Source organism: Thyridium curvatum (genome assembly GCF_004353045.1).
Source record: "Thyridium curvatum strain D216 chromosome Unknown NODE_87_length_172569_cov_81.238300, whole genome shotgun sequence".
In the NCBI taxonomy this organism is placed as follows: Eukaryota; Fungi; Ascomycota; class Sordariomycetes; order Thyridiales; family Thyridiaceae; genus Thyridium; species Thyridium curvatum.
Window position 1 is genome coordinate 68,282 of NW_022156842.1, and position 25,261 is coordinate 93,542.

At 55.0% G+C, this 25,261-nt stretch overlaps 9 protein-coding genes across 9 annotated transcripts; 4 read left to right on the forward strand and 5 right to left on the reverse strand.

Moving 5' to 3' along the window:
• Positions 1-251: 251 nt before the first annotated feature.
• E0L32_010599 (uncharacterized protein) lies at positions 252-1,030 on the forward strand (the record flags this gene model as incomplete). Its single annotated transcript, XM_031133235.1, has 3 exons — positions 252-337; positions 559-668; positions 768-1,030. The coding sequence occupies 3 exons, from the start codon at positions 252-254 to the stop codon at positions 1,028-1,030; spliced, it is 459 nt and encodes a 152-aa protein (XP_030989414.1).
• Positions 1,031-2,315: 1,285 nt separating this feature from the next.
• On the reverse strand, positions 2,316-4,757 carry E0L32_010600 (uncharacterized protein; the record flags this gene model as incomplete). Its single annotated transcript, XM_031133236.1, has 6 exons — positions 2,316-2,855; positions 2,919-3,958; positions 4,016-4,296; positions 4,353-4,483; positions 4,550-4,676; positions 4,735-4,757. 6 exons carry the CDS (start codon positions 4,755-4,757, stop codon positions 2,316-2,318), a joined length of 2,142 nt encoding a protein of 713 aa, XP_030989415.1.
• Positions 4,758-5,415: 658 nt separating this feature from the next.
• Positions 5,416-11,481, forward strand: E0L32_010601 (uncharacterized protein; the record flags this gene model as incomplete). Its single annotated transcript, XM_031133237.1, has 3 exons — positions 5,416-5,418; positions 5,477-5,551; positions 5,614-11,481. 3 exons carry the CDS (start codon positions 5,416-5,418, stop codon positions 11,479-11,481), a joined length of 5,946 nt encoding a protein of 1,981 aa, XP_030989416.1.
• A 341-nt stretch (positions 11,482-11,822) lies between these two features.
• Positions 11,823-12,263, reverse strand: E0L32_010602 (uncharacterized protein; the record flags this gene model as incomplete). The annotated part of the gene is made up of 1 exon (XM_031133238.1): positions 11,823-12,263. The coding sequence occupies one exon, from the start codon at positions 12,261-12,263 to the stop codon at positions 11,823-11,825; it is 441 nt and encodes a 146-aa protein (XP_030989417.1).
• Positions 12,264-13,016: 753 nt separating this feature from the next.
• E0L32_010603 (uncharacterized protein) lies at positions 13,017-13,584 on the forward strand (the record flags this gene model as incomplete). Its single annotated transcript, XM_031133239.1, has 2 exons — positions 13,017-13,043; positions 13,123-13,584. The coding sequence occupies 2 exons, from the start codon at positions 13,017-13,019 to the stop codon at positions 13,582-13,584; spliced, it is 489 nt and encodes a 162-aa protein (XP_030989418.1).
• A 1,053-nt stretch (positions 13,585-14,637) lies between these two features.
• Positions 14,638-16,397, forward strand: E0L32_010604 (uncharacterized protein; the record flags this gene model as incomplete). Its single annotated transcript, XM_031133241.1, has 4 exons — positions 14,638-14,917; positions 14,971-15,257; positions 15,324-15,585; positions 15,811-16,397. 4 exons carry the CDS (start codon positions 14,638-14,640, stop codon positions 16,395-16,397), a joined length of 1,416 nt encoding a protein of 471 aa, XP_030989419.1.
• Positions 16,398-16,758: 361 nt separating this feature from the next.
• On the reverse strand, positions 16,759-17,848 carry E0L32_010605 (uncharacterized protein; the record flags this gene model as incomplete). Its single annotated transcript, XM_031133242.1, has 2 exons — positions 16,759-17,429; positions 17,497-17,848. The coding sequence occupies 2 exons, from the start codon at positions 17,846-17,848 to the stop codon at positions 16,759-16,761; spliced, it is 1,023 nt and encodes a 340-aa protein (XP_030989420.1).
• A 2,244-nt stretch (positions 17,849-20,092) lies between these two features.
• E0L32_010606 (uncharacterized protein) lies at positions 20,093-20,525 on the reverse strand (the record flags this gene model as incomplete). The annotated part of the gene is made up of 2 exons (XM_031133243.1): positions 20,093-20,251; positions 20,337-20,525. 2 exons carry the CDS (start codon positions 20,523-20,525, stop codon positions 20,093-20,095), a joined length of 348 nt encoding a protein of 115 aa, XP_030989421.1.
• A 1,465-nt stretch (positions 20,526-21,990) lies between these two features.
• Positions 21,991-23,845, reverse strand: E0L32_010607 (uncharacterized protein; the record flags this gene model as incomplete). The annotated part of the gene is made up of 3 exons (XM_031133244.1): positions 21,991-22,249; positions 22,310-22,409; positions 22,468-23,845. 3 exons carry the CDS (start codon positions 23,843-23,845, stop codon positions 21,991-21,993), a joined length of 1,737 nt encoding a protein of 578 aa, XP_030989422.1.
• Between the last annotated feature and the right edge of the window lie 1,416 nt (positions 23,846-25,261).

Genomic DNA, 25,261 nt, shown 5'->3' on the forward strand with positions numbered 1-25,261 from the left:
CCATCCTTCCCATTGCCCCCTTCTGTAAGCTCTATTGCCTTTAAGCCGGCTGGTACCTTTGCGTTTGTCTTGGTCCACGCACCGACCCGCAGCCCACCCAAGCTCCCCCATCCCCCCAGCCTTTCCTCCCTCTCTTCCCCTTCTCTCTGTCCTCTCTCCTCCTGTTCTTACAACAACTCTTCAACTACACATATCACCCTCTCTTTGACATCTTACCTTTCCAATTGATACCGTCTGAACCAAAAATCGCCATGTCTTCCCGCAAGAGAAAGCAAGACGCGGAGGAGGAGGAGGAGGAGCTCGTCTCCCTCCCCAGTGACGACGAGGAAGAGGAGGAGTAAGTACAACCACAACCAGCTGCTCCATGCGCTTTTTACATCCCTATATCACTATACAAATGCGACTGCATTTCTGTTTTGATAAAAAGGCATCTTCGAGGCTGGTGGCCGGCGCAAAGCTCTCAAGTTCCGCCCCGGCGGCGAGAGCCATCCTCCGGCCTCAGCTATCAGCACGGATGTACGCCCTGGTGATAACGAAATACTGATCTCTAGTGAACAGGTACATCTCCGACGAGGATGAGGAGGACGAAGAGGAAGAGGACGAGGAAGAAGAGGAGGAGTACGATGAAGGCGCCGAGGGTGCCGAGGATGACGAAGAGGGTGCCGACGGTATGTCCTTCCTCTGTGCGGGCTCCTCTACGAGGCCCCGGCAGTATCATCATCACCATCCTTCCTATACTTGATTCGGTTACTAACAGCGAGGTTTAGAGCCAGCTCCTCCCAAGAAGAAGCAAAAGACCGCCGGCGCTTCTGGTGATGCCGTTGTTAAATCCCTCAACGAGACCAACGGCGCCAACGGAGAGGAGGAAGAGGAGGAGGAAGAAGTGGAAGAGGAGGACGCTGAGGAAGACGAGGATGCTGGTGACGATGAACTCGTCTCCAAAGCCCAGGCCAAGGCCTCTGACGCCCCCGTCGCTGACGAGGAGGAGGAAGAGGAGGAGATCGCTGCCAACGGCGAGGAGGAGGAGTAAAAGAGTTGGTGGCCCTTTGCATAGGGGTTCTCACTCCCAACTCCTTGAGTCGCCCTGGCGGCTTCGCTCTGGGTAGATCAAGGCTTCCAAGTCCAGGCAGTATAACTCATGGAGAAAACGGCGTACACGAAATGAATCTCTGGCGTATTTTCTCAGACTTCGTATCTTGATCGTCTAGATCTCGCTGGGCTATCCTGTATCCTCGCTGCTTCCACTCCAAGATAGTTTTCGTTGTTCGATCCTAGCCCCAACCGTCTGTCCATGGCGATTGGGACCTTGAGGGTCGTCGGTTCGAAGTAATGTCAAACCCAACAGCCGCAAGTTGTCGGCTGGTTGGCTCAGAACTCGTTTGCTTTCTCCTCTATTGCGTGTGACCACCGCTTGTGACCTTGTAGGAACGACGTTGAAAGAAACATTTGGGATCGCCTCTCTTGGTATCGGGGAGCAACTCATAATGCTTGGGCCGCATCGCATGGCCGCGGCCCCCCCTCCCCCTCTCGCCTGCGCGACCACTTATAACGTATTGCTGGAGCGCGAGGCCGATCTGGTTGGCCGTGGCCTCGCACAGCTAGGCCCCTTTCGCACTTAGGTCATGCGGGCGTGTTATTGAATTGATGGTCTCCACTGGCCGCTTTTGCGAGTTTCGAGGCTCTACTTGTACACTGCTTCTTCTTTGTGGATACGGCATGCACCTTTGCGGAGGTTGGAAAGGCATGCCTGGGGGCTTATTAAGGGGACTGCATGGACGATGCCTGGCTCTTGAGGGAAAAGGCAGCATTTTGAGATGTGAGGCGGTGATTAAGCTGATCCGTACTGTGTCGAGCGATCGTTAAATCTCGCTTCTGTTTTCTTACATCGATGATGATGATGTTTAGTTACTTCGCCTCGAGTTAACCAATAAATGATTGATCAAAATTGTCTAAAACTAAAGTACAATAAACAGTACCATACCTTGGCCATACATAGTGGTATTCAGGGATTCACTTCAATGAAGTCGCGTATGAGAAGCTGTGTCAAGTGTTTCAAAGGAATAAAATAATTCTATTCTCGAAATCAGAAATCGTCCTTCGTAAGCTAACGTGAATCTATTACACACTGGGATATCAAAGGATGATGATACCATCATTTCATACTGCGGTACGAGTGATACGCTCACATGCCTCAATATCTGAGGGCTACTTGTCGCTTCAACGGCTCCCGGGCCACACACGCAACACAAGACGACATCGCTATTCTTCAACCCTTTCCCCAAGCCCCGAATACATTCTCCCAATAGCCGCCCAAACTAACCGTCGGTGCCGCTGCTCCGGAACGTCGCGCACAGCGCGGCGTAGTGGTGGGTCAGGTCGAGCACGTTCTGCGGCAGGCTCGTCGCCTGCACGATGCTGCGGACCTTGACGGCGCCCTCGTCCTCGATGAGCGTGCGGATCGAGCGCAGCAGCTCGGGCGAGAACTCCGAGTACCAGCGGTACTGCCACGTGACGAGCCGCAGGATGGCGCCGACCGACTCGCGCGTCGCCTTGGTCTTCTCGAAGACGCGCAGGATGCCCGTCAGCGCCTTGGGGCTGAAGCGCTGCGAGAGGCACGCGCGGTACGCCTCGACCGCCTCGTCCGTGTGCTGCAGGCGCTCGGCCAGCGAGCCGAGGATCTCCCACTCCTCGGCCGACTTCTTGTACTGCATCGACTGGGCGCGGTACTGCGCCATCTGCGTCCGCCAGATGGTGTAGACACGGAGGTCCTCGTAGAGCACCATGAACAGACTGTCCAGCCAGCGCTCGCAGAGCCGCTTGTTGTTGAGCCGGCTCAGGTTCTCGTCCGGGGTGCCCTGTTCAAGCATGTCAGTAAAAGATGTAAGTGTTGGGCTACTACAAGAAGAATCAAGGCTTACGTTGTCGTCCACCTTCAGTTCACCGGGGTCTGCGGTGCTGGACGGCTTCTCGACCGGGTTACCGTTAGGAACCAATGTTGCGGCGGTTGAGCCTGTGTCTGCCTCGGCTTGCTCGGAGTCATCGTTGGACTCTCCCTGCTTCTCGTCCTTGGTCTCGACGTTGGATTCGGTCTCGGATCCCTCCTCGTCGTCGTGATTCTCGCCATTCTGGGAGGCGTTGGGCGTACCTCGAAGACCATCGGTACTAGGATTTCGCTTCGGAGGGAAGGTGTGATGTCCGACCTCTTGCTTCTCTGTCCTGTACTCGTCCTCCATGACAAATACCTGGCTCCGAATCTTGAGCAGCTGGTCCCAGCCGATCTTTGCTGTCATCTCAGTAAGAATGGCATACGCCTGCTTGAATGTACCGCGATACGATGCAGCCCGCAGGTTGAGCAGACTGGGATCGACCTGCTCAGAGTACCTTGACTCTGGCTCACTGTCAATCTCGTCAAGCCTCGTCTCGGGAAGGGTTGGTAGGTAAACGTCCTTGGGTTCTGGCATGATGGGTGCGTCCTTGTCTTGGTAGGTGAACATTGGGCAGGAGTTGAGAATGGTGAGAGCGTTCTCCCAGTCTTCAAGGGCAACATAGGTCTCCGCCAGCCTCGCCCAAGTGCTGAACTCGCTCGGGGCAGCAATCGTGCTGCGGTCTGCGCAGCCCAAAGCCATTCGCAGCCTCTCTTCCTTTTGCTCAGGGGACGCAGCTGTCTGCGCCTTCTTTAGGAGAAACGCCGCTTGGGTATCGAGCATGACATAATCCATGGGCGTCTCGGCCAAGGCGGAATGAAGGATGCGGATACCCTCCACCTCCTCATTGCCCATGAACAGGATCTTGGCTAGCAGCGACGCAACCTCGATGTTTTGCGATCGAAGCTTCTCGAATAAGTTGATGCCGGAGGCATATCGTCCGGTGGTCTCGAAATACTTGAGAAGGCCGCTGACCAGATGGTTGGAAACAAGGTTCGGGACCTGCACGGTCGAGTCGGATCCGAGTTGCCATCCTAGCACAAGGTCAGTAACTGCGAGGCCCATGTTTCTGCAAAAGTACCAGTACATACCCCTGAAGAAGAGCTGCTCTGCGGCACTCAGGAATCTATGTTCTGTCTCGGTGTTCGTAACAGGGTTGAATCGGCGCACTCCCATGATCTTCCGGATCGTCTCTCCGCTTCCGTCGTCGGCATAGGAGTAGGCACGAAGGACACTGCAAAGATATGTCTCGAGCCACAAATCTTCGGTAGCCTTCTTCTTTTCGCCGCGCTCATCAACGCAGTAACTCTCGACGGTTCCGGGGATGGTGACGTGGACTCGCATATCCAGGCGCGACAGAGCATTGTAGCAGCTGGTTGGTAGGCGGTTAGCGCCAGTCAGGAAAAGAAGAGCTACCGGGCCACATACCAGTAAAGACCTTCACTTATCTTGGTCGATGCAGAGGATCCGTGCTCTTTGTATGTCAGGGTGTTGATGTAGGCTGCCAAGCTGGCTGAGGACGATGCATCAACACCAGTCACATGGTGGTAGACGCCAATCTATCAGTATTCAAGTTAGCAATGAGGAGCCCCCAAGCTTCATAGACAATTTGCGAGAGTACACACGTGTTTGCCAGCATTTCGGACAGGTTGCTTGAGGAGGTGGACGAGATCTGGTGGGCCGAGTTCTCGGAGAGCGATTAACTGCTCAGTTCGAGCTTCAATCGCCTCGTGAAGGACCTCCTCGGTGATCCTAATAGCACAATTGTTAGTGAGAGGAATAGGGCGACACTCTGGGCAGGGCGACGCACTCGGGAACAGCCGGCGCAACCATGATGAATTGAAGCTCCTGCTGCCAGCGAGCTTGGCTGGCGTTTCTTGCCGGGCTCTAGCTTCGGCTGGGTCTGTCCGATGTGGTTTGCTTCAGGGTACTCTCCTGCTTGAGGACACGCTGCTTCTCGGGGTAGACGCCGACTAAAAAGATGGCAAACCAATCGACAGAAGCTGACACCAGACTGAGCAAGGTGGTGATCGCAAGATGATCGCCTTGGGCCTAATATTTGTCCTCTCAGGAGCAGCTCCCAAAGAAAGCACGGACCGCTTGTGCTTTGTCCACTCCACTTTGCTGGAAGAAAATGAACATCCATCCATTAACCATTAACCTCCCGCCTGCCTGAAGGGACGCCACATTGTACCCCAACTTAGCGCATTTGTTCAAGCCTCAGGTACTCGCTCAGGTACTTATCGACCACAGCTGCACCCGCCCTTGGCGACCCAGACAGATAAGATAAATGGAAGCGCGTCTTTGGGGGAGGAGCACGCGAATAAAGAAGAGGCTCCGAGGCTACAGCCAGCGCACATTTGAGGTGCATGGCATTCTGTCTATCCATCATTCAACATCGCACAAAACACCACAAACAGTTTATGGTGTATTTCTAAATCCCCAGTAGGCATGCAGTACAGCGTCCGGGACCTCTCTGCTGTCTGCCAAGATGGTAAGCCCTTTGCGACAACCCGGTGTCTTTGTTCCTCGCTGACTTCACACCTCTCTAGCCTGCTTTCTCGGCGATCAACCTCGAGCCCGAGGAGAACATTGACGAGGAGGTCGACAACACCAAGCAGATTCAGGTACGTCGATTGTATTCGAATGGCATGCTGGAAGCAATGTCCTCTAACCAGGCCTGGATCAGGTCGAGGATGCCCTGAAGCTGTTCCAGACAGCTCTAAAGCTACATGCGCAAGGAGCCCGCTCCCACGACGAAGCCAACGATGCCTACAATAACCTCTTCAACTCCGAGATCTTCAAGTACCCAGAGGCCTCGACAGAGTACGAGCGCGCCGAAGCACAGCCCGATCCCCTGCTTGCATTGGAATCGTCCCTCGTTGGTGGCCTCGATGTCACCGGCGCTGACCCGGACGGCTCCGGCAGCAGCTTACCACAGGCCCTATACCTGTCATTCAAAAACCATGGGCAGTTCCTATTAGATGGCATACGATACAAAGCACGCGCCTCACCAGAGGGACCAGCGGCTGTATTCGACGACCCGGAGGTAGTCGATGAGGCGCTCAATGCGCTTGAGGACTTCAACGCAGCGCTGGATCGAGACCCCTCAGATGCGGATCTTTGGAGGAAGACCGCACGAGTGGCTGCATTCTTGAAGAGCGCTCGCATCGGTCGATACTGCCTGGAGGCAGCCATCGAGCTCGACGACGACCCAGCGGTGGTAGAAGTGGAGCCACCTTCTCTCGCTGAGGGCTTCGCTGGGCAGCAGCTTAAAGCCCAATTGGAAGTTCTTGGTGATGAGACGGCTTTGTCTCACCCGATTATGGGCCCCTTTACTAGGAGAGAGCTGTCGGCAGCTCTCAAGCGATACCTTGATCCTTTACCCTGGCTTCCAAACCCTACCAAGAACCTGGCCATCCCCAAGCCAGCATCGAAGGACATCAGCCTGGCTCGATTTGTAGTTGAGGTCTCGAACCCTTCTTGGGCTGATCTGGGAATGGCGCTCGTTCAATTTGTCAACGAGCAGGGACTCTCGGGCCAGGCTCTGGTGCTTGATATCCCAGACATTCCAGATGAGGATGAAGTGCTCCAAATGGAGATTGATAAGCAGCTTGCGTCTAAGTATGCCGAGAATGCCACAGCAGCATCTCCCCAGGAGCTTTCGGATCATGCATCTCAAGACTTGACCATCACGGCTGCAGGTATAGACGACAGCAAGCAGGTCAAGGATTCCACGGCTGAAGAGGAACCTACCCCGGCTACTACGGGCAAGGATGATCCCCAGAAGGACACGGAAAAGGGTTCCCAAAAGGATCGCAGTGCTTCCCTCCCATCTCGGAAACGGTCGCAGTCTGCTGCGGGCCTTCAGGAAGCCGCAGAAGAAGAGAACGGCGAGACAAAGAGGAGCAAGCGAACTCGTCGGAGAGATACTGCTGCTGAGGAAGTTGTGGATCCAAATGCTGCCTTCATCAGCCAGCTTGAGCCTCTGCAGGCTGCAGACAAGGCTCTGTTCGAGATGACCAAGGACATACTCGAGAATATCGGAGTCACGGATCGGTCAACAATGGATGCCTTGACAAATACCCTCGAGTTTTTCAAGGCCAGCGACCGGACAACAATCAAACTTCAGGATCCCGTGTCACTCGATCTTCGAGAGGCAATCACTTCTTTCAATGACCAGAACGCCAAAATCCTCCTAAACAAGAAGGACGCACCTGCTCTTGGACTCAACGCCTTTCTTGAGCATACAAAGGGTCCGCAAAAGGGAGGACCCGAAACACCGAGCTTCGACGAAATTCACGGCTTGAAGGCCTTCGTGCGCAAGATCAATGATGACTGGATGACCATCCAGGATGTTGGTTACGAGTGGATCTGTGCCCTCTCCAAGACGTACCTGCGTCTCAAATGGTCCGACCACATGAAAAGGTCCGTTGTTCAACTCATTAGTAGGCTTGATGAAGCGATATATCAACGGGTATTCTGCGAACTCGACCGCTTGCAAGGCGAGGATGGCGCTGCGTCCAAATCGCACGACCTGGAGCTTCTAGTGCAAATGCTGTATGAGCTTTACCTGGACGTCTATGAACGGATCACCAATCCAAACAGCGTGGTAGACTACGCAATACGTGCCGAAACCCAGGCCCGACTGAGCAGATGGCAGGATCTGGCCTCACATGTACGACGCCTGTTCTCGCGGGATGCTGACGATGACTTGTCAATCCGCTTTGTTTGGGCCTCGGTCTTCTCCACCACCCTTCCAAGCGACACCTCGAGGGAACACATCCTGAGCTGTTGGGGAAGTGTCCGGGACTTTCTCGCGGATATGCCACAGCGCGAGATTTCGCTGCCAAATAATGCGATCATGCCAGAGATATCTGCCAAGGCCGCCGAACTGGAGATCAGCAAGCTCACGACGATGGATTTCTTCCTCGGACTCTTCCAAGAAGAGATTGGCGACCCTGTCACGGTCATCGATACACTTGAACCTGTTCTCAATCCTGACTCCGTCTACGTAAAAACCAACAAGGAGTCGCCTAACAGCGACGCGAATGGAGATACCAATAAGCAACGAGTGGCCAAGAAGCCAATCACCGAGTGTGCCAGCCAGGGTCTGCGCGACCTTTGGAAGTTTCTGGAGCGGAGCACCACGGATCTCAGGCTGTTTGTTTGGGGCCGGTTGGGCGATGCCTACCACGCCATCAAGTACCCGACTAAGCAATTCTCATGCTTCTTGCGTAGCATTGAGATGATCATTGCAGACCTAAGTGGCGGAGAGCTCACCAGTGCTTCTCCAGAGGCACGGAGGCAGATGTTCATGCAGATATTCAAATCGTTGGACGACCTGATCATCAACGCTCTCAGCTTGGCACTGAATGACAATACCGCATTTGACATCATCGAGGAAGAGCACATACGATCCACCGCCTCCGTATTGGCCAAGCTCAACTGCATACTGCACGTAGCAGCTATGTACGAAGACGAAGTTCGAATCGGATATTCCCAACCCGCAGCTACTGGTTCAACGTTCCAGTCATTCTTACTCAAGTTGCGGGAGATGCAGGTTCGGGTCTGGTCGCTGCAGTACACCGTACTCAAAGTCGGCATGCATCAACATAAGGGGACTTTCAAGACCCTGGAGACTGATCTGGCCGAGTACCTTGCTGCCATTCATCAGGTCTTAGGCTTGCGCAAGTACTGCAAATTCTCAAACAAGATCTTCCTCAAGATGATGAGAGTTGAGCTGCTGAAACAAAAGAACATCGAGAACTGGGAGGACTATCTGGGACAAGTTCTGTACGATCTGAATGGCCTGAAGCTCGGTGCTGGTATTTGGGAGGTCCAAGAACACGGCTGCCCCCCTGAGAAGCTGGAGAGGAAGAGCGCACTGAACTTGGTGGAAAAGATTATGGATCTGGCAAACCGCATGCCGATGAAAGATCTGCTCAAATCCGACCTGAAGAATACGATTGAGCACATGCAGCAGTCGATGGGCACGACCAAGTCAACTACACAGATGATCTACAACTTGAGATACTTTACGGAGCAACTCAAGAAGCCAATCCACCCGATGCGTCTGTATCAAGCCTGGAGGGGTTGCGTGGCCTTGGACGCTGCTGCCGCCGTGACTCCCGACACCGTCTTGGCGACTCACGGCTGGTTCTTCCTACTGGGAATGATCGCCTTGAGTAGATTCAAGACGGTGGACCTCAATCGTCGCCAGACACCGGGAGCCACGGATGACCTGCGACTGGGCGCCCAGTATCTGAGATTTCAGCTGCAGCTAACACCAGACCGCTGGGATACCTGGTTTAGACTCGCCGAATGCTTTGACTACGAACTGGACGAAGCTGTGCTATGGAGCGCCGAGAAGATCAACAAGGACCGGGGTGAGCTAGTTAAGCTTCAGCGCAACATCATCCACTGCTACACTCTCGCTTTGTCATTTTCTCACTCGGCGCTGTACAGCCTGAGCGAGAACGACAAGGAGGCACTGACCGACATGTACCACAACTTTGGCATGAGGATGTACGCTTCGAGCAGGGAGCCCTTCGCCATGGAGCCTTTCGCACATGCCGACCAGGAGCGATTCTTCATCGAAGTCATGGGAACGGGGACGTACAAGAAGATTCTGCATGTGGAGATGAGCGACTACAAAGTCTGGAAATTCGCAGCTGGCTTGTTCTCTAGGGCGATCCGCTACCGTCCTAAAGATTGGAAGAACCACTACATGCTGTCCAAGTGCATCTGGAAGATGTATCAGAAGTCAGATGATCTTTTAGATGATTTGGACAAGCGAACAAAGCCGACAGTGGATAGGGTGATCGAAGCCCTCGAGTCCGCTGTCGAGATCGTCGCTCTCCTACCAAAGCCCCGCTCGGGCCAGGATCCCGTGCTGGAACCGCATTACAAGATCTTCTCGATCCTCTACAAGCTTGTCACGCGCAAGCAACTGGATCCGCAGCGCGCTACAGACATACTGCAACGGCAGCCGTTCGCGATCCAACAGGGTGAGCACATCGATATCAAGGATGCCGATGACTGGGAGGCATTTGCCATCAAGACCATCCGGCATCTGAAGGACAAGGACAAGTCCAATTGGCAGCATCGTCTGATCATCCGGCATGCACGTATACTTTACGACACTGACGAACCGACGGATGGGGCGGAGAGCAGGCCTGTCTCTGACAGCGATGTTGTCCAGGCCACCGCTGCATTCTCTGTCCTCAAAGAGTCCATGTTCACCAAGACAATGGTAATGAACGTCTGGAAATGCGACGCCGAGCGACCCGGACGACATCACGTCTACACCGAGCAATATGTGAGGCTAATGACGCGCTTACTGCTTGTGATGAATGACCGTGCCAACATGGAAGCCCTGCTGCGTAGGATCCGCAAGAAGGGGGCAGACTTTTATCACTTTAACGACCTATGGCAGAACTGCGTCATGCTCTATGTCAAGCTGCTCAGGCAGACTTACGAAATCAAGGCGACCGAAGAGGAGGTGTTCAAGAATACAAGCCTCGAAGAGTTCGAGATTATGTCGGAGCGCATTACTGAGTGGGTCGGCAAGACGGACATGGAGCACAAGGCCCTGAACGCGATGAAGGATGCGATTGAGCTCAAGAAACTCAACGGCGGCTTGACAAAGGCCGGCGCGGTTGACGATCTTATCGCCGACTGCTATGGGATCCTTTACTTTGAGATCGGCCCTACGCTACCGGGTGAAGAACCGAGCAAGATCATCGAGGACCGCAGCCGCGCCGCGAAAGCCGAGGCAGAGAAAGCCGCGGCGGACAAGGAGGCCGAGGCCGGCCTGGAGATACCGAAGGTGCTCCAGAATCTCCTCAATCCTGGGGACAAGGAGAACATTTCGAGAGCGGGATCCGAGGCGCCGGACAAGCCCGGCGAGCCTACCATTCGGCGTGGACGACTTGGCCTGCGACGTCCGGACATTACGCGCAAGGCCGAACAGGCCGTCATGCGCATCGCCGAGCCCCCAAAGTCGGCGGTGGCCACGTCGGCGCGCGGCGAGGGCCGCAAGTCGCGGATGGGTTCTGCGTCGAGCAGCCGGAACAGGCGCACACCCAACGGCGGCGAGGCCCAAGACCACTACAGCAATGCCGAGGAGGAAGGGGACAAGGACGGCGATGTCGCGATGAAGGACGGCGATGCCGAAGAAGCAGCGCAGAACGGCGATGGAGACGAGGAGGAGGAGGATGGCGGCGCGAGCGCTATGTCTTCGCCGCCGCCCGGCAGCGTGCACGACTCTGCGGACGACGAGAGCGATCTTAGCGATGTCCCGCCCGACTACGAGGACAATGCGCCGGCGCTCTTCCCGAATCTGCGCAGGAGTATCGAGGCTTCTGTTGCGCGGGACGATGAGAGCGGTGCGGAGGACACGGTCCCGGAGAGCTCGAGCCCGGCTCCAGTTGAAGACGGAGACGCAGATGGAGATGGCAACGAGGGTGAGGATGAGCCTGACGAGGGCCAAGACTCGGAGGGCCAGGAAGATGCACATGAGGAACCAGAGGAGCAGCAAGAGGAGCGGGAGTAGGGACGTCATGCAGGTATATGGAGTTTTTGACCTGGGGACCGGCGTTAATGGATAAACGGACAGTGTGCCGAAAGGCGAGTCATCCCTTGTTGTGGATGCCATGAACATTCATTCGTGCCTTTTTGTACCACCTGTATCGATACTTGTTCTATACCAACAGCAGCAGCCAATCAAGAAAACGGTCTATGGCTTTCTGTCTCTCGAGATGTTCTATGCAAAAAATGGAGAAAATGTCGCTACGATGCCTCCCTCCCTCGCTAACCCCCTAATCAAGTATGCCTCCCCAAGCGCCATATGGACACAGCCAACCCACATCGACATCAAGATAGGTCCGGCAACAGCTAGCCCCGGCCGCCGTTGTAGTCGGCACCCCCGGCCTTGCGTAACCTCTTGACGATGTCGGCCTCGTCGAGGTCGCCCTTCTCGCGGGCGTCGACCTGTATGCTGTGGTGGGCGAGGACGCGCTTGACGTCGCCGGCCTCGATGCTGACGCGGGCCTTGCGCATGACCTTTGTGCCCTCGCCGATCCAGACGATGAGGACAAACTTGACGCGCGTGCTCTCCGAGTCGTTGGCGTACTCGACGCGCGCGTAGGCGTACTGGGCCTGGGCGTCGTCGAGGGCGGCGGCCAGCTCGGGCAGGCCGCCCTGGCCCGTGGCGGTGAGGGCCAGGGCGTTGCCCGTCGCGGCCTTGTACGACACGAGGAGCCAGTTGGTGGGGTCCTTGTCCGAGCGGACCGCGTCGTAGGCGGCTAGGATCTCGGGGGAGTCGATGCCGGACATGATTGGCGTGGTTTGTGTGTGTGGTTTCAGGTGGTCCGGTTGGTTCGGTCTTGTGTGTCGTCGATCGAGTCGGAGAGAGGATGGGATCTCGTGTGATGTCCTATGAGATTGAAGCCGAATGCTGGGCTCGCGATTGCAATTGAGGGTTTCTCTCTGGCGAATGGTCCGATCTGGCTCCAAGAGAGGGCCGAGTCGCTTTGGCAAGGCGAGGCTGAGACGCGGGTGTTTCACCTGGATCAAAGGGAGGACGACGACGAATTGGCGATCAACGGGTTCGAGTGCTGGATTTCGGTGCGGGGAGTTTCTTGGGGATGTGGATTGAGTGGGGCTTGCAAGTAGCTGAGGTACCTAAGGTAGACACCCCACCATGAAGCCGTCATCGCTGACTTGATCCTGCCTGTTCCTGCCGGCCTAAACCATTCAACGTGCATTTTACCTGCGCGTCGATGCCTGCAGCGACAACCAGTGGGTGCAGTTTGTGGTTCTTTCCTTTCCAGCCTGGCTGGCTCCTTCTCTGGTCGATACCTTCTATTCCTAAGCACCCGGTTGGGCTTTTCGACGAGGCAGTCAAATCCTCCGACGGCCCGCCCTTGGTCGATCCATAACGCTCCCATCCACGGCCCAAGACAACACAACGGTGGAAACATCACTGCTCGCTTCCTTAAAAGCACTTTCCCGGGATCCTAGAAGTATCGTAGATACTACCTCACTTATTGGGCTCACCTTCAACCCTCGGCCAACGATCAAACCAAGATGTCTGGAGCGAAACGCATCTCCAAGGTTTGCTGCCCATCCCCACACGTGCCCTATTGCTTTGCCCTCGCGAAACAGAACTGACCGGAGTATCTCGTCTCTCTAGGAGTATGGCGAGTGCATGGCCCAGCCTCCCGCGGGCATGAAAATCAGACTTGCCAACGAGAACGACCTGCACGTCTGGCACGTCGTGCTGGACGGACCGCCCAACACTGCCTACGCCGGAGGCAAGTTCGGCCTTGTCGTCAAGCTCCCCACCGAATACCCCTTCAAGCCGCCCGTCGTAACCTTTTCTACGCGCATGTACCACCCGAACGTCACCAACGACAACCTGGGCAACATCTGCCTAGGCCTCCTCAAGCCCGAGAACTGGAAGCCCGCCTCTCGCCTCCTCGCCGTGTTGGAGGCTATCCGAAGCCTGCTCGTCGAGCCGCAGCCCGACGACCCTCTCGAGGCCCGCATTGCCGACCAGTACAAGAATGACCGCAAGGGCTTTGAGCAATCTGCGAAGCAGTACACGTCAAAGTACGCGACGGGAGAACCCAAGTTTTCCGCCACTGCTGCCTGAACTTGGCTCCGGAGGCAAACTATGGTGGAATTCCGGGGATTGGTACAGAGTTGCCAACCCAGTAATGTCGTCAATACAGCTATGTATGGCGTTGGACACACATGTGACGGCACGAGCTCCCTGATGGGTCCAGGGGAAGATTACGATATGATGAACAGCGATTTCTTCGCCATGGCGCGCAAGAGATGATACAAGGAGCCAGGGAATTCCCAGGCTAAGACACGAAGTAACTACTACAAATGAAGATTTGACACACCTGTCTAGGCGCTCACATGTTTGGCTCTCTGGATGTCCTGGGGCCAGCACAACTACGAAACACTCTCGTGAAGCCTGCCCCAGCGTAACAAATGAGGCGTGGAGAAACAAGCGGCCAAATTATCGTCTCAATTATCGCTGGCTCGGCCGCTCGTTCTGGCCCTTGTGGATCTAGACGTTGCAGCCGACCCGTCTGGCAGTGCCGGATCTTAGGCTCCAAATGACATGCGCTCCCCCGATATTTCGGTCAGTTTTGCCGCGACGAATGAGCTGCTGCCGGTAGCCCTTCACCTTAAAGGAGTGAAATGCAAGCTATTCGATTGCCAATCTCAGTTTTCGTCTGAGCCAGGAAGACGGACTCGCCAAGTGTCTGCGGCACATTGCCCCAAGTGAACCCTTTCTGGGGCAAAGGGCCTCGTTCGATTTACCCGGTGCACTAACATTGAAGCATTCTAGTCTCTTCAAAGAGCCATCACGGCCGTTTCGACTACATTATCGACGTCGATTGTCGATATGTGGGCAAAGGGTGACGAATGCTCTGCCCATCTCGACCAGTCGATAGAGCGCGTGCCTCTTTTCCCATATTGAGCCTCTTTGCGACATGCAGGGGTCAAGGTACCTGCATAAGAAGATGGGACCTCCTCCGACGAGCAGAGTCGCAATGGCTAGATTAAGATCTCATTACTGGAGAACCTTAAAAAGGGAGCGCCGCCTAGATGTCGGTCTCCGCATGGTAGACAGCCATCTGGCCACCACCTTTTCGTCTTCGCAGGCGAGTGTACCCCTCATGATCCAACCATGCGAGCCCCCGTGATCCTGGCCGCGCTGCTGGCGGCTCTGTCTCCGCTACTGGCCTTGGGCCAGCAGAACGTGACGGAGGACGGTACCTGCGGCGCACCCGGTGGCTTCACCTGCAGAGGCTCCGAGTTCGGCAATTGCTGCTCGGAGCACGGCTGGTGCGGCAGCACTCCAGACCATTGCGACGTCGGCTGCCAGGCATTGTTCGGAGTGTGCAATGATCTGCCTCCGCCGCCGGGCGGACTGACTACGATACGGCCTCGCCCGCCGCCACCGGCTAGTACGCCAAGCAATTCCTCACAACCTGGCGTGTCGGTGTCAGTCGTTTATCAGACTTCTACGGTCAGCGAGGTCGTGACGGCCACGACGTTTCAGACCAAGACGACTATGATACCAACCTTGATCACACGTACCTCTATGGCGATCAGTACCCAGACGCACTCGGCCACGGTCACATCCACGAAAACACAAGTGCACTTCTCGACTTCCACTGTATCGTCGACGCGAGTCCATTTTCGCACTTCGACGATCTCAAGCACGGCTACGAGCTATGTAGTGGCCACCTCAACCTCGACAACAAATCTGATTTCCGTGATCCCCACGACGACTACGCAAATATTGTCACTGACCAGCACACTGACAAGAGTTGAGAATTTCACATCGACATTATTCCACAATCTCACAAGTACTATTACGTCGTCGGTCTTGGAAACGGAAACCGACACGCAAATTTCCACACAGATCCAGAAGACGACAACTACCAGTACGGCTCTAGAGACCCAGACGACTTTAGCTACGATAAACTCAACGAGCCTTATCTTCACGACAAAAACGCAGACGGAGTTGGCTACTTCGACGTCCACAGCCCAAGCGACTCAGACGCTCAACTCAACGAGCCTTATCTTCACGACAAAAACGCAGACGGAATTGGCTACTTCGACGGCCACAGTCCAAGAGATCCAGACGCTCAACTCAACGAGCCTTATCTTCACGACAAAAACGCAGACGGAATTGGCTACTTCGACGGCCACAACCCGAGAGACTCAGACGCTCAATAGCACAAATATAATTCTCACGACACAAACTCAGACAGAGTTAGCTACTTCGACAGCCACAGCGCAAGAGATCCAGACTCTCAATAGCACAAATACAATTTTCACAACACAAACTCAGACAGAGCACGAAACGTCCACGGCTATTATCAGCAGCACAAGCCTCCACCTCGAGACGGAAACCCGGACCGAGACCCAGACCCAGACCCAGACCCAGACCCAGACACAGACACAGACACAGACACAAACGGATCGGGCCATCGTCACAAGCACGGACCACACCACGGCGACGGAGACGGAGACGGAGACGCACAGACTCGACGCGACGTACACGGTCTACGAGACGCGGGTCCTGACCGACGTGCGCAGCGTCACGGCCGTGGTCAACAGCACGAGCCTCGTCTTGGCGACGGCCACGGCGACGGCCACGCTCAACCTGACCGTCAGCCGGACCTCGCTCGTGTACCAGACGCAGACGGCCACGAGCACGGCCGTGGTCTACGTGACGGTCACGACCGGCGTGGCGCCGTCGACGGTGTCGACGGGCTCGGTGCCGCGGTACTCGCAGTGCGGCGGGACCAACTACCAGGGCCCCACGGACTGCATGCCGCCGGCTACGTGCGTGAAGCTGAGCGATTATTTCTATCAGTGCCAATGAGCATGCGGGGAGAAAGAGGAGGGAGAGGATGGGGGGTTTACAGGGATTGAGAGGTTGAGAATGCACGAGGAGAGAAGAAAAGGGGAGGGGGGTTGGTAGAGACTTTTTCAAGGCGGCCGCTATTTCCGGTGTTATTTGAGGTTCCATATTATGATAGCTAACGAGTGTTATGAATGATCATATTCAAAGGAAGAAGAAGACGAAGCAGCATATGAACATCGATTTAGACCTGGATGTTCATACCAGGAATGTGATGCTAGAACCCATAATCCCTCCCTCGAATATGACAGCAACTGCCAGCAATCTATCTAGGTGCACTTAAAAACCAAAAAGCCGACTTTTGGTCCCTAAGGGGATAAGCGTTTATGCAGTACATGTATTCATCTCCAAATGTTCGGTACCAAGTGTTACTCAGTTAATAGATTCCGTCCCAGTAACCTTCCTAAAGTCAGAGGTCAGGGACTCCCAGACTCCACTAGCCACCCCATTTGCCTTAAACTCTACCATCAGTTGCTCGACCCTGACCGGTGCGCTCTCCCCCTTGTTGTTAATCGAGTACACGCCGCTCCCTTTCTCGCCATCTACCCCCCGGGCAGCGTCCAATGTTCCCGGAGGCGGCACTCCAGAGCCAGATACCCCTTGACGAGGGGCGTACATGCCGCTCGTAGCGAAGAAGACATGCCGCTTCCCAGCTTCCTCGGGGGAAGTATTGATGAAAGGGCCCAGGAGACGGGCCACGCCCATTATGACCTTTAGACCGAAACCGCTGGGGGCGTCCCGCATGATCCCGCTCTTCACGACGCCAGGCACATCATGCACAAAGGCCACGCCGGGAGCCCTGCGAGCAACCTCTTGCAGTGTCAGTGTGATGATGGAGGCCGTCTGGTCGCGCAGCTGGAAAAGCGTGTACCCCTCACCGGGTATATTCTCCAGGTCGATCGCCCCCTCGAGAGTCGCTGCGGCGACGGAGACGACTCGACGGAGAGAGTTGGCATTCTGGATCAGAGGGAGCAGGTTCAGCAGGAAGCGAAGGCGACCATGGAGAATGATGCTGATGTTTAAAGGGAGGCCCTCGGACGTAACTGCTTGATCAAGTTAGCGCGCTGATAGGTACCGTGGGTAGAAAGCGAGAAGGAATCTTAAGCTTACCTTGCCCAGTCGCCATTGTTGCTTGACTTTGGAAGAGTATGTTGATGGCCTTCTCCTTGGCCTTGATTTGGCGACACACATCGTCAACGTTCTTGAGCAAGCTCACGTCGGCCTGGATGAAGATATATTCGCCGGCCGAGTTCAGCTGCTTGCACTCCTTGATGATACGCTCAGCAGCTTCCAGGGAACGCCCAACAATATAGGCTCGTAGCTTTCGGGTGTCTTTTGCGAGCTGCTTCAGTGTATACTCGCCAATACCACTCGTTCCGCCCACGAAGACGGCCACGAGCCCATCTTGGAACACGGAGCTAATACGCCGGTTCGAGGCTTCGACGTCGGAGAGTGCCACCATTATCGCAGAGCTTGTGTTCAAGTACACAATTTAGACAGAAATTTTCCCACAATACCCTATCCTTTCAGTACTGGATCTCACGGCTTTATATCCTATGGTTATCGAGCGTGTTAGAGGGCAGGTTCCTCCCGGATTACACGGGGAAAGTCGCATTTCATTGGTTGGCCATTACCCACGTACACCATGACAGAAGGCGCTGTTCCCTTTTAGTCTCGTATCGCTGAATTTGGAAAAGGATGATCAGAGCAAATGGATCCGGAGATAACGGAGTGGACGCCCACATGATACATCCATCAGTATTACCATCGAAGGTGTTTTTCCCCGTCAAGCTGCCTCAGCCAGGACCTTCTAGTAGTAATCTCCGTCCAATGTATGGCTCCAGTCCTGGCCATGACTTCGAATTCGGCATCTCGCGAGGCCAAGCCAGCACACTCACTTGAAGAACTCACCCACACATTTGTGCTCTCTACCGCACCAGGGAGTGGCTCGGTCCTTTGTAGAGTCCCCAGAGCGCTCGAGCATGGCCTAGCAAGGCAACGGCGGGCTCATCAAAAGTCTCGGCAGGGATGTGAGAACTGCAAAAGAAGACGGGTCAAGGTCGTCGTTCATCCTATTCAGCGCTTACGCACACCCGTCTCACATACCCAGCTAACTTGCCAGAGCAGTGTGACGAAGCCCACCCCTGTTATAATTGCGTTCAGAGAAGAGACAAGTGTCGACCCTGCGTTCTCAGGCGTGAGAAGGCTGCTCCTGCCTCGACAGAGTCAACTCTAGGTATCATCGTGACAACGCCCGGATCTGGTGATACGGTACCCAGCCTCCTGCGCCTGAAGCTCCTGCGTCACTTCGAAAGATGCACCCGCTACACCCTTCTTCTCAGTCCAGACCTCTGGGCCGAGACTCTCAGGCTCAGCTTCCATTTCGAATTCTTAGCAGACGCTCTTCTATGCATCGCGGCCCGCCACCTCAGCACCTTGCAGCCGGAAGACCCAACATACACGGCCCTGGCGGCCAACCATCTTTGCCGCGCATTGTCCCATTTTCGCCACGAACTATCCAACAACTTCGCATCTATGCACATCGACGCCTTCGTTGCCACATCCTTACTACTGCAATACGAGATCTGGATCGGTACAGATGTCGTATCTCTTCATCATCGTCCCGACAACATGGGTGACCACCTCTTCACGTTCAACTCGAGCCTCAAGAGAGTCTTTCTAAAGAGTGTTCCTTTGCTTGCCCATAAAGACTCGGTCTTTATGCCACACGTTCGACAGGATTTTCCAAGCCCACTGGCGAACGCGGCGTGCGTTACAGGCGACGCGCTGGCGCCATATCAGAATGCTTTCTCCTACACACGCCCGCTGAAGATGGAACTGCTCAACGTCCCAACCCGGCAACCTTTAATTCGTGGGGACCTTCCCATAACAGAACCGCGACTTTACGATGGTAATGTTCCGCAGAACTCAAGAAAAGCATCAGATGTTGTGAGGGATGGCTACAACCCAGCCATCGCACATCTTGGTCCCATCCTGCTACTGCTTCCAGAGTCCCAGCCCTTGGTCAATGTCGCCGGTGCTGTGCTAGAGCGTTTGCTGAGGTACATGCACTGCTATCCGGTCATGTGCCACGGGCCCTTCACAACGATGGTCGAGCAGTGCGATCCCCATGCCTTGCTCGTGCTATATCACTTCTACCGTGCTGTCAGGATACTGGCGCCTGCAAAGGATTGCTGGTGGGTGCATCAGCGAGCGAAGACATCAGAGAAGATATTAAGAGAGTGGTTGGCAAGAGAGTGCAGCGATCATGGTGAAATATCTAGAGGACTCGACATAAGCCCTTGATAATGAGCTTTGGCCACAAATCTTACGTCTATATTGCCCGTATTATTTATCAACGGTCACAGGCCTAATCGGGTGCAAAACCTCAAATGTTTGAGTTGCTGGACACAATTTCTCTCTGGCGACTAGGTGGCACTTGTCATGCCAGTTCCTTCTTCTCCTTTTCTTTTATAGAAAAGAATGTGTCTTTAACATATGTTGTAGGATAAAGTTTCTTATTATGAGAAGTAACGAGCGTCACGAATACGTATCCAAATGTAGAAGAAGAAACATATGAATATCCCTGTTCATTTTCAAGTTCTTATCCTCTTCCCACTGCTTTCAGCACGCTCCGGCACCCCAAGACATGACAACTCGCCCTGGCCCTCGCCATGTTCCCAACAGTCAGAATCAACGACTCAACTCAACCGCAGCGAGCAGTGCCGCTGCCACAGTCCTTGGCGACGCCGTAGTCGCAGCAGTCACCGTTGGGCGAGCACTCATAAACGTGGTTGTTGACGCGCTTCTTGGTGATAATGTACCCATCACCGTTGGACCACACGCAGTTGCCGCAGTATTGGCCCTGCAGATATTTCAAAATGAATTTGATCAGCATACCATGATCTCCGTGATTTTCTCCCATTGCTCGAGATGCTCATGTTACTCACCTGCTTGAGCTTGTGCTTGGTGCTGCACCTGCACCCGTTGGCGTTGCAGGCGCGCTTGGCGAAGAGGGCCGGGGCGGCGCCGCTGCGGGCCTCGACCTGGGCGACGGCCGTGACGTCGTCGGCGCCGGCGTCCGGAGAGGCGACTGCCAGGACGAGGGGGACGAAGAGGAGGAGCTTGGAGAGCTGCATATTGGATGTATAAAAAAAGAAGAGGTGGAGTGGTTGGAACTGTGTGTGCTGCTGGTTGGTGATTGTGGCTGGCTTCTACGACAGATAGGATAATTTGACAGGTTCAGCCGGGCCCTTTTATAGACGGGATCCTCGAGTTCATGATGAGCAATGCCCCAGTCTTTGGTATGCAGATATGGATGAACATGACCTCCGTCTTACACCGTCGTGGAACAAATCGAGTTGATTACCTGCACCCTCTGAGAAATCGAATGGGATAATATGATGCAGGCAATATGGCGATGATACGTTGGAGCCGGTCTGCAGGTCAAGATCATTAGCTTATGAAAACTCTAAAGAGTCAATTTGCTTGTTATCGGTGGCTCGGGAGAGTCTGGGGAACATGCGAGATGGGACGAGTCGCACGACAAAAGGGCTGCCACATGGCTGCACTTCTCTCTTGGCACTGGGGTCTCCAATGTTGTCTTACCGTGCCTGCATGTTGCAATTCGGAAGAAGGGATCGTCCTTGAGGCGGTGTTGGCAGCCAGGCCACGAATGAGCTGCTGTGTTGCAGGTTGTATTGCCTCAATATCTTACGCTTCGAGCTGAACAACCAGGTCACAGTGGAGAATGCAACGTCAATACAATGGCCCGAATGGAAGCTGTTCGGGAAACTGATCAATCAAGTTGATTGTCTGGTTTCTCGAGCTGCATGGTGGGCTTGACCTTTCTTATGTCTGAGCTCTGGCGTTACTCCTTGACCGCTTGGATCTGCGGGTAAGCCAATTTCAAAGTGCATCTATCATAAGCTGCCAAGACGAACATGACGGAGCTCGTCGACATCTGTATTCGAAGAGCCCTTGATCTCGCCAAGACCGCCACCAGATTTTGGCTTTGAGGTCTCAACGCCGGGGCAATCCGAGGCCGAAGACCGGGGTTGTGATTGGCCACGGGGCTGCGTCTGACCTACTGCAAGCCCCATCTCGACCTGGTAAACGAGAACAGCCCGATCGTTCTGGGCACTTTGGGAAAAGCTCGATGCAACTTAAGATGTGCATAGTGGTGTACCTAAATACGGAAAGCTGAAAGAAAATATGTCCCAAGACTCATCTGATCATGTTGAATGTCAGGAAAGAACAGCAAGAAGGGCGGTTCAAGTGGCGCCCGCTAGTGACTGAGACCTCCGCACCCGCAGGTACTCCCGCATTTTCCCCCGCCGCCACTCCCGCCACCTCCTCTTTTGAAATACCCCTGGCGGCCTAGACTCTCTCCTCACTACTACTACTGTAGGTTGGTTGTGTGGCTGGCTCTACTTGATGATTGGAACAAGAGAGCAGCAAGCACGCGCTTCGTTACTAAATCCGGCCTCAGTTTCCCAGTATGTCGCCGATGACAACCGTGCCTCCTGCCTCTTTGGACCGACGTTGCATGAGCTCCGGTGATCCATCGACGGTGGTGTTGGCCGTAGAGCCTCGGCCGTGCATTTAGGCCCAGGCGCCGACCAGGCTCATGCAGAACGCCCCGAGGAAGACGAGGAGGCAGGCATAGACACGTCTCTTGCCGCGCAGAAAGCGCCAGCTCTCGTCGCTGAGGAAGTCCTCCGAGAGCAACTCGACCAGAGAGGCAAAAGTGAGCAGCCCGGCCGAGATGGCATTCATGACCCCGACGACAATGAGCCCGATTTCCGAGTCTGGGCTGTAGAGAGTATGGGTGGCGAGGCCGATAGCCTGACCGATAGGGGTTCTGCGTCATGAGGTAAGCATGCGTCAAGGGGTCAACCCGTACGAGGATAGAGTGACGTACGTGCATCCGTATGCCAGTGCCATGAGCCACGGCTGTTTGCTGCCATGCGGCCACTTGATAGCGGAGATGCGGGATCCGAGGGCGAGACCCTCGAAAGTTTCTATGTGGATTGTAAGTCATGCCTCTCCACTACTCCATAGCACGAGGAGATGACTTACGATGAAATACGATAGCGATGAGTAGAATAACAAACTCGTTGCCTATCGACACACTGAGTGCCATGCCAATAAAGACGCTGTGGAAGAGGATGCCGAGCTCGAGCAAAACGCATTGCATGAGGTCCTTGCGCTGCTTCTGCTCCGGAGTCAGTCCGTCATAGCCGATAGTCTCGACCACAGGCTCCTCTGAGCTGTGCTTGGGCTGCTCCTGATCACGGGTCTCGTCGTCAGCCTGCTGTTCCACTTCTCGACCCTCGGCGTCCAGCCTGGTCAGGCCTTGGCCGATGCTCGTGGCTCTCCCTCGGAGCGGGCCCATGTCACGGATGGGCGCCATCACGTTGGCGCTGCCCATGCACCCGCGGCCGAAATGTCCGGGCGTCTCGGCCGATCCCTGCTGCTGGACACCTCCAGCGGGGGTGATGATCGGGGCCGGAGGCACGTGACGAGAGGGGTGGAAGACCATCTCGATCACGGTGACGAGGAAGATGGCGGCGAGGGAGATGGCGCCGGGCATGGCCTGGTAGTCCTTGGTCCAGAAGCTGCTCAGGCAAGGGTTGCCGAGGGAGGTGAAGGCTGTCGGGAGCAGGTGCACGAACGCGGTGGCGATGAGCACGCCGGTGCCGACGTGCCGGACGGCGAAGAAGAAGCGGGCCGGGATGCGCAGCCCGGGAAAGCGCCGGGCGAGGATGGGGAACGCGCAGGCCAGGCTCGAGACGAAGAGGATGATCAGAAGCGCGCCGACGTGGAGGGGCGTGTTGTATTCCGCCTCGTTGGCGCCGCCGGTGGCACAGGTAGACGATCGCTTGGAGAGGTTGGCGGAGTTGGCGGTGTGTGCAGGCTCAGAGATCCGTGTCGCGGGGGCCGGCGACCTCCACCAGGAGAGGAGCGAGGCGGCCGCGAGCACGGAGAGAGCCCAGACAATCCATCCCCAGACGCGGGAGTAGCAGGGCGACGATGGGGAGGAGAGCTGGACGGTTGGGTGGGAGTGGTTCTTCTCGCCACTGCCCACCTTTTCTCGGCACGGAGGCTGTCCTTGAATGGGTGTCAATTGGTACTTTCTTCCTGTCAGCATCTCACGGTGAGGGGAAGACGAACCCAAGACCTGGGATAGCCCTTCCGTGCCGTGGTGATTGCCGAGGGGCTCCGGTTGAGCGCAGAGGGACTGGCATTTCTCATCACATCCGGCGCCCGATTGGCCACCATTACTACTTCCTCCACCTCCGCTTCCGTCGTCCTGGCCGCCTTCGACGTGGGCCCGGAGGTTGCAGAGACCATTGAAGTCCTGACGGGTCGTGTGGCCTGCGGCCAACGGCGACGGACTCTGGTTGAAGGTCAGATGCCGGAACGCATTCTCGTCCGGCTTGGAGAGGCAGATCATGGCGGCTGATGCGGTGTGCTTTTCACCAATGCGATGGATTCGGTGCAATGCGAGAGAGCTTTGTTTGATATACGTTTGTTGATTTCTTGGTAGAGGAGATTTCGAACCTTGGAAAGTCTGAATCTTATTTGAGTACCTGGATAGCTGGGAACCAGAACATGACACTCGTCGTAATTCCCCCCCCACTTTGCCTTGCTATGCACTGCCATTTTTGGTGTGGGGATCTAAGATTGAGTCCGTGATTTTCCGACCCTGGACACGAGTCTGGTCCTGAGGAGAGTGAGAAGCTTGGCGCCAAGCATGGCGACCATGGGCGGGCATTCGTTGTTGCGTTGGCTTGGCGCTGGACGACAAACCCATCTCTGTCTATGCCTGACTGTTAGTTGGCTGCTGTAACATGAGTCAATTGAGTCTTGAAGTCACCCAAACTCCTCCAAGTCATATCTGGAAGATCAACTCTCAAGTTGGCTTGCGTCTGAAGGTTTGCTTCTGCGGTTTGCTCCCTCGTCACGTGCCCCCTAGCAAGCAACAACATGGCATCCGGATGGACCGCACTATGCAGCATGACTGTAGAAGAAGGAAGTGAAGTACTAGGTTCTATTTAGTCTTTGATACTAGCCAGTGAAAGTCATGCTTTGCTGATCGACTGGCGCATGTGGCTTCCACAAGTTTCAGTTCATGAGACCTGGAGTGAACTGCAGCGAGGGATGATGGCAACGATATCAATTGTTTCCATCTCAATGCCAATGTGCACTTCAAATGGAGTTCTGATCAGGCTAGAGCTCGCAGCAAAGCGTGGTTGAGTGGAGAGATACAGATTTTGAAGTTTGACCGCTCCAGGCCGCGTTGGCTCTGTTGAACCACCACACAATCTTCATCACAGTATGCTGGATAGCATCTAGGGCTTTCCCTGGGTTTTATGTAAACACCAAATCCGGTAATGAAAGGTTGCAGCTATTTCAGCTGATTTGGACAAGGGCCTCTCTGGACTCAGATATGTGGGAGTGTCACTGGTTGGAGTATGTCTCTGAAGCCAGTCTGACGGGTCCAGCTTGTTGTAAACTTCCAATTGTCGAGTCAGAGAAGCGTTTGTTTGACTTGAGAATGGATTGGTTTGATATGTGAAAGCAGGAGAGTGATATCATAGAAGGATGGGCACGTGAGGGGGTGTGGTTGGTCAGAGGTGGCCAGACGGGGAGGTGCTCGAAACGCTGTAATGTGATTGGCCAGACGCGTGTAAGGCAACTCCCCCTGCTCCTCGACATATAAAACTCGAGTCCACCCTCTACCCTCCTTTTCCTACACTCTCCTCCTTCATCTCAGGAATTCTGGATTCATCAGACAAATCCCCAAAATCATCATTGGAGTCACTCAGAGGTCCGAGCCCATCAGGAGCCAGCCCCTGGAAGCCCCTAG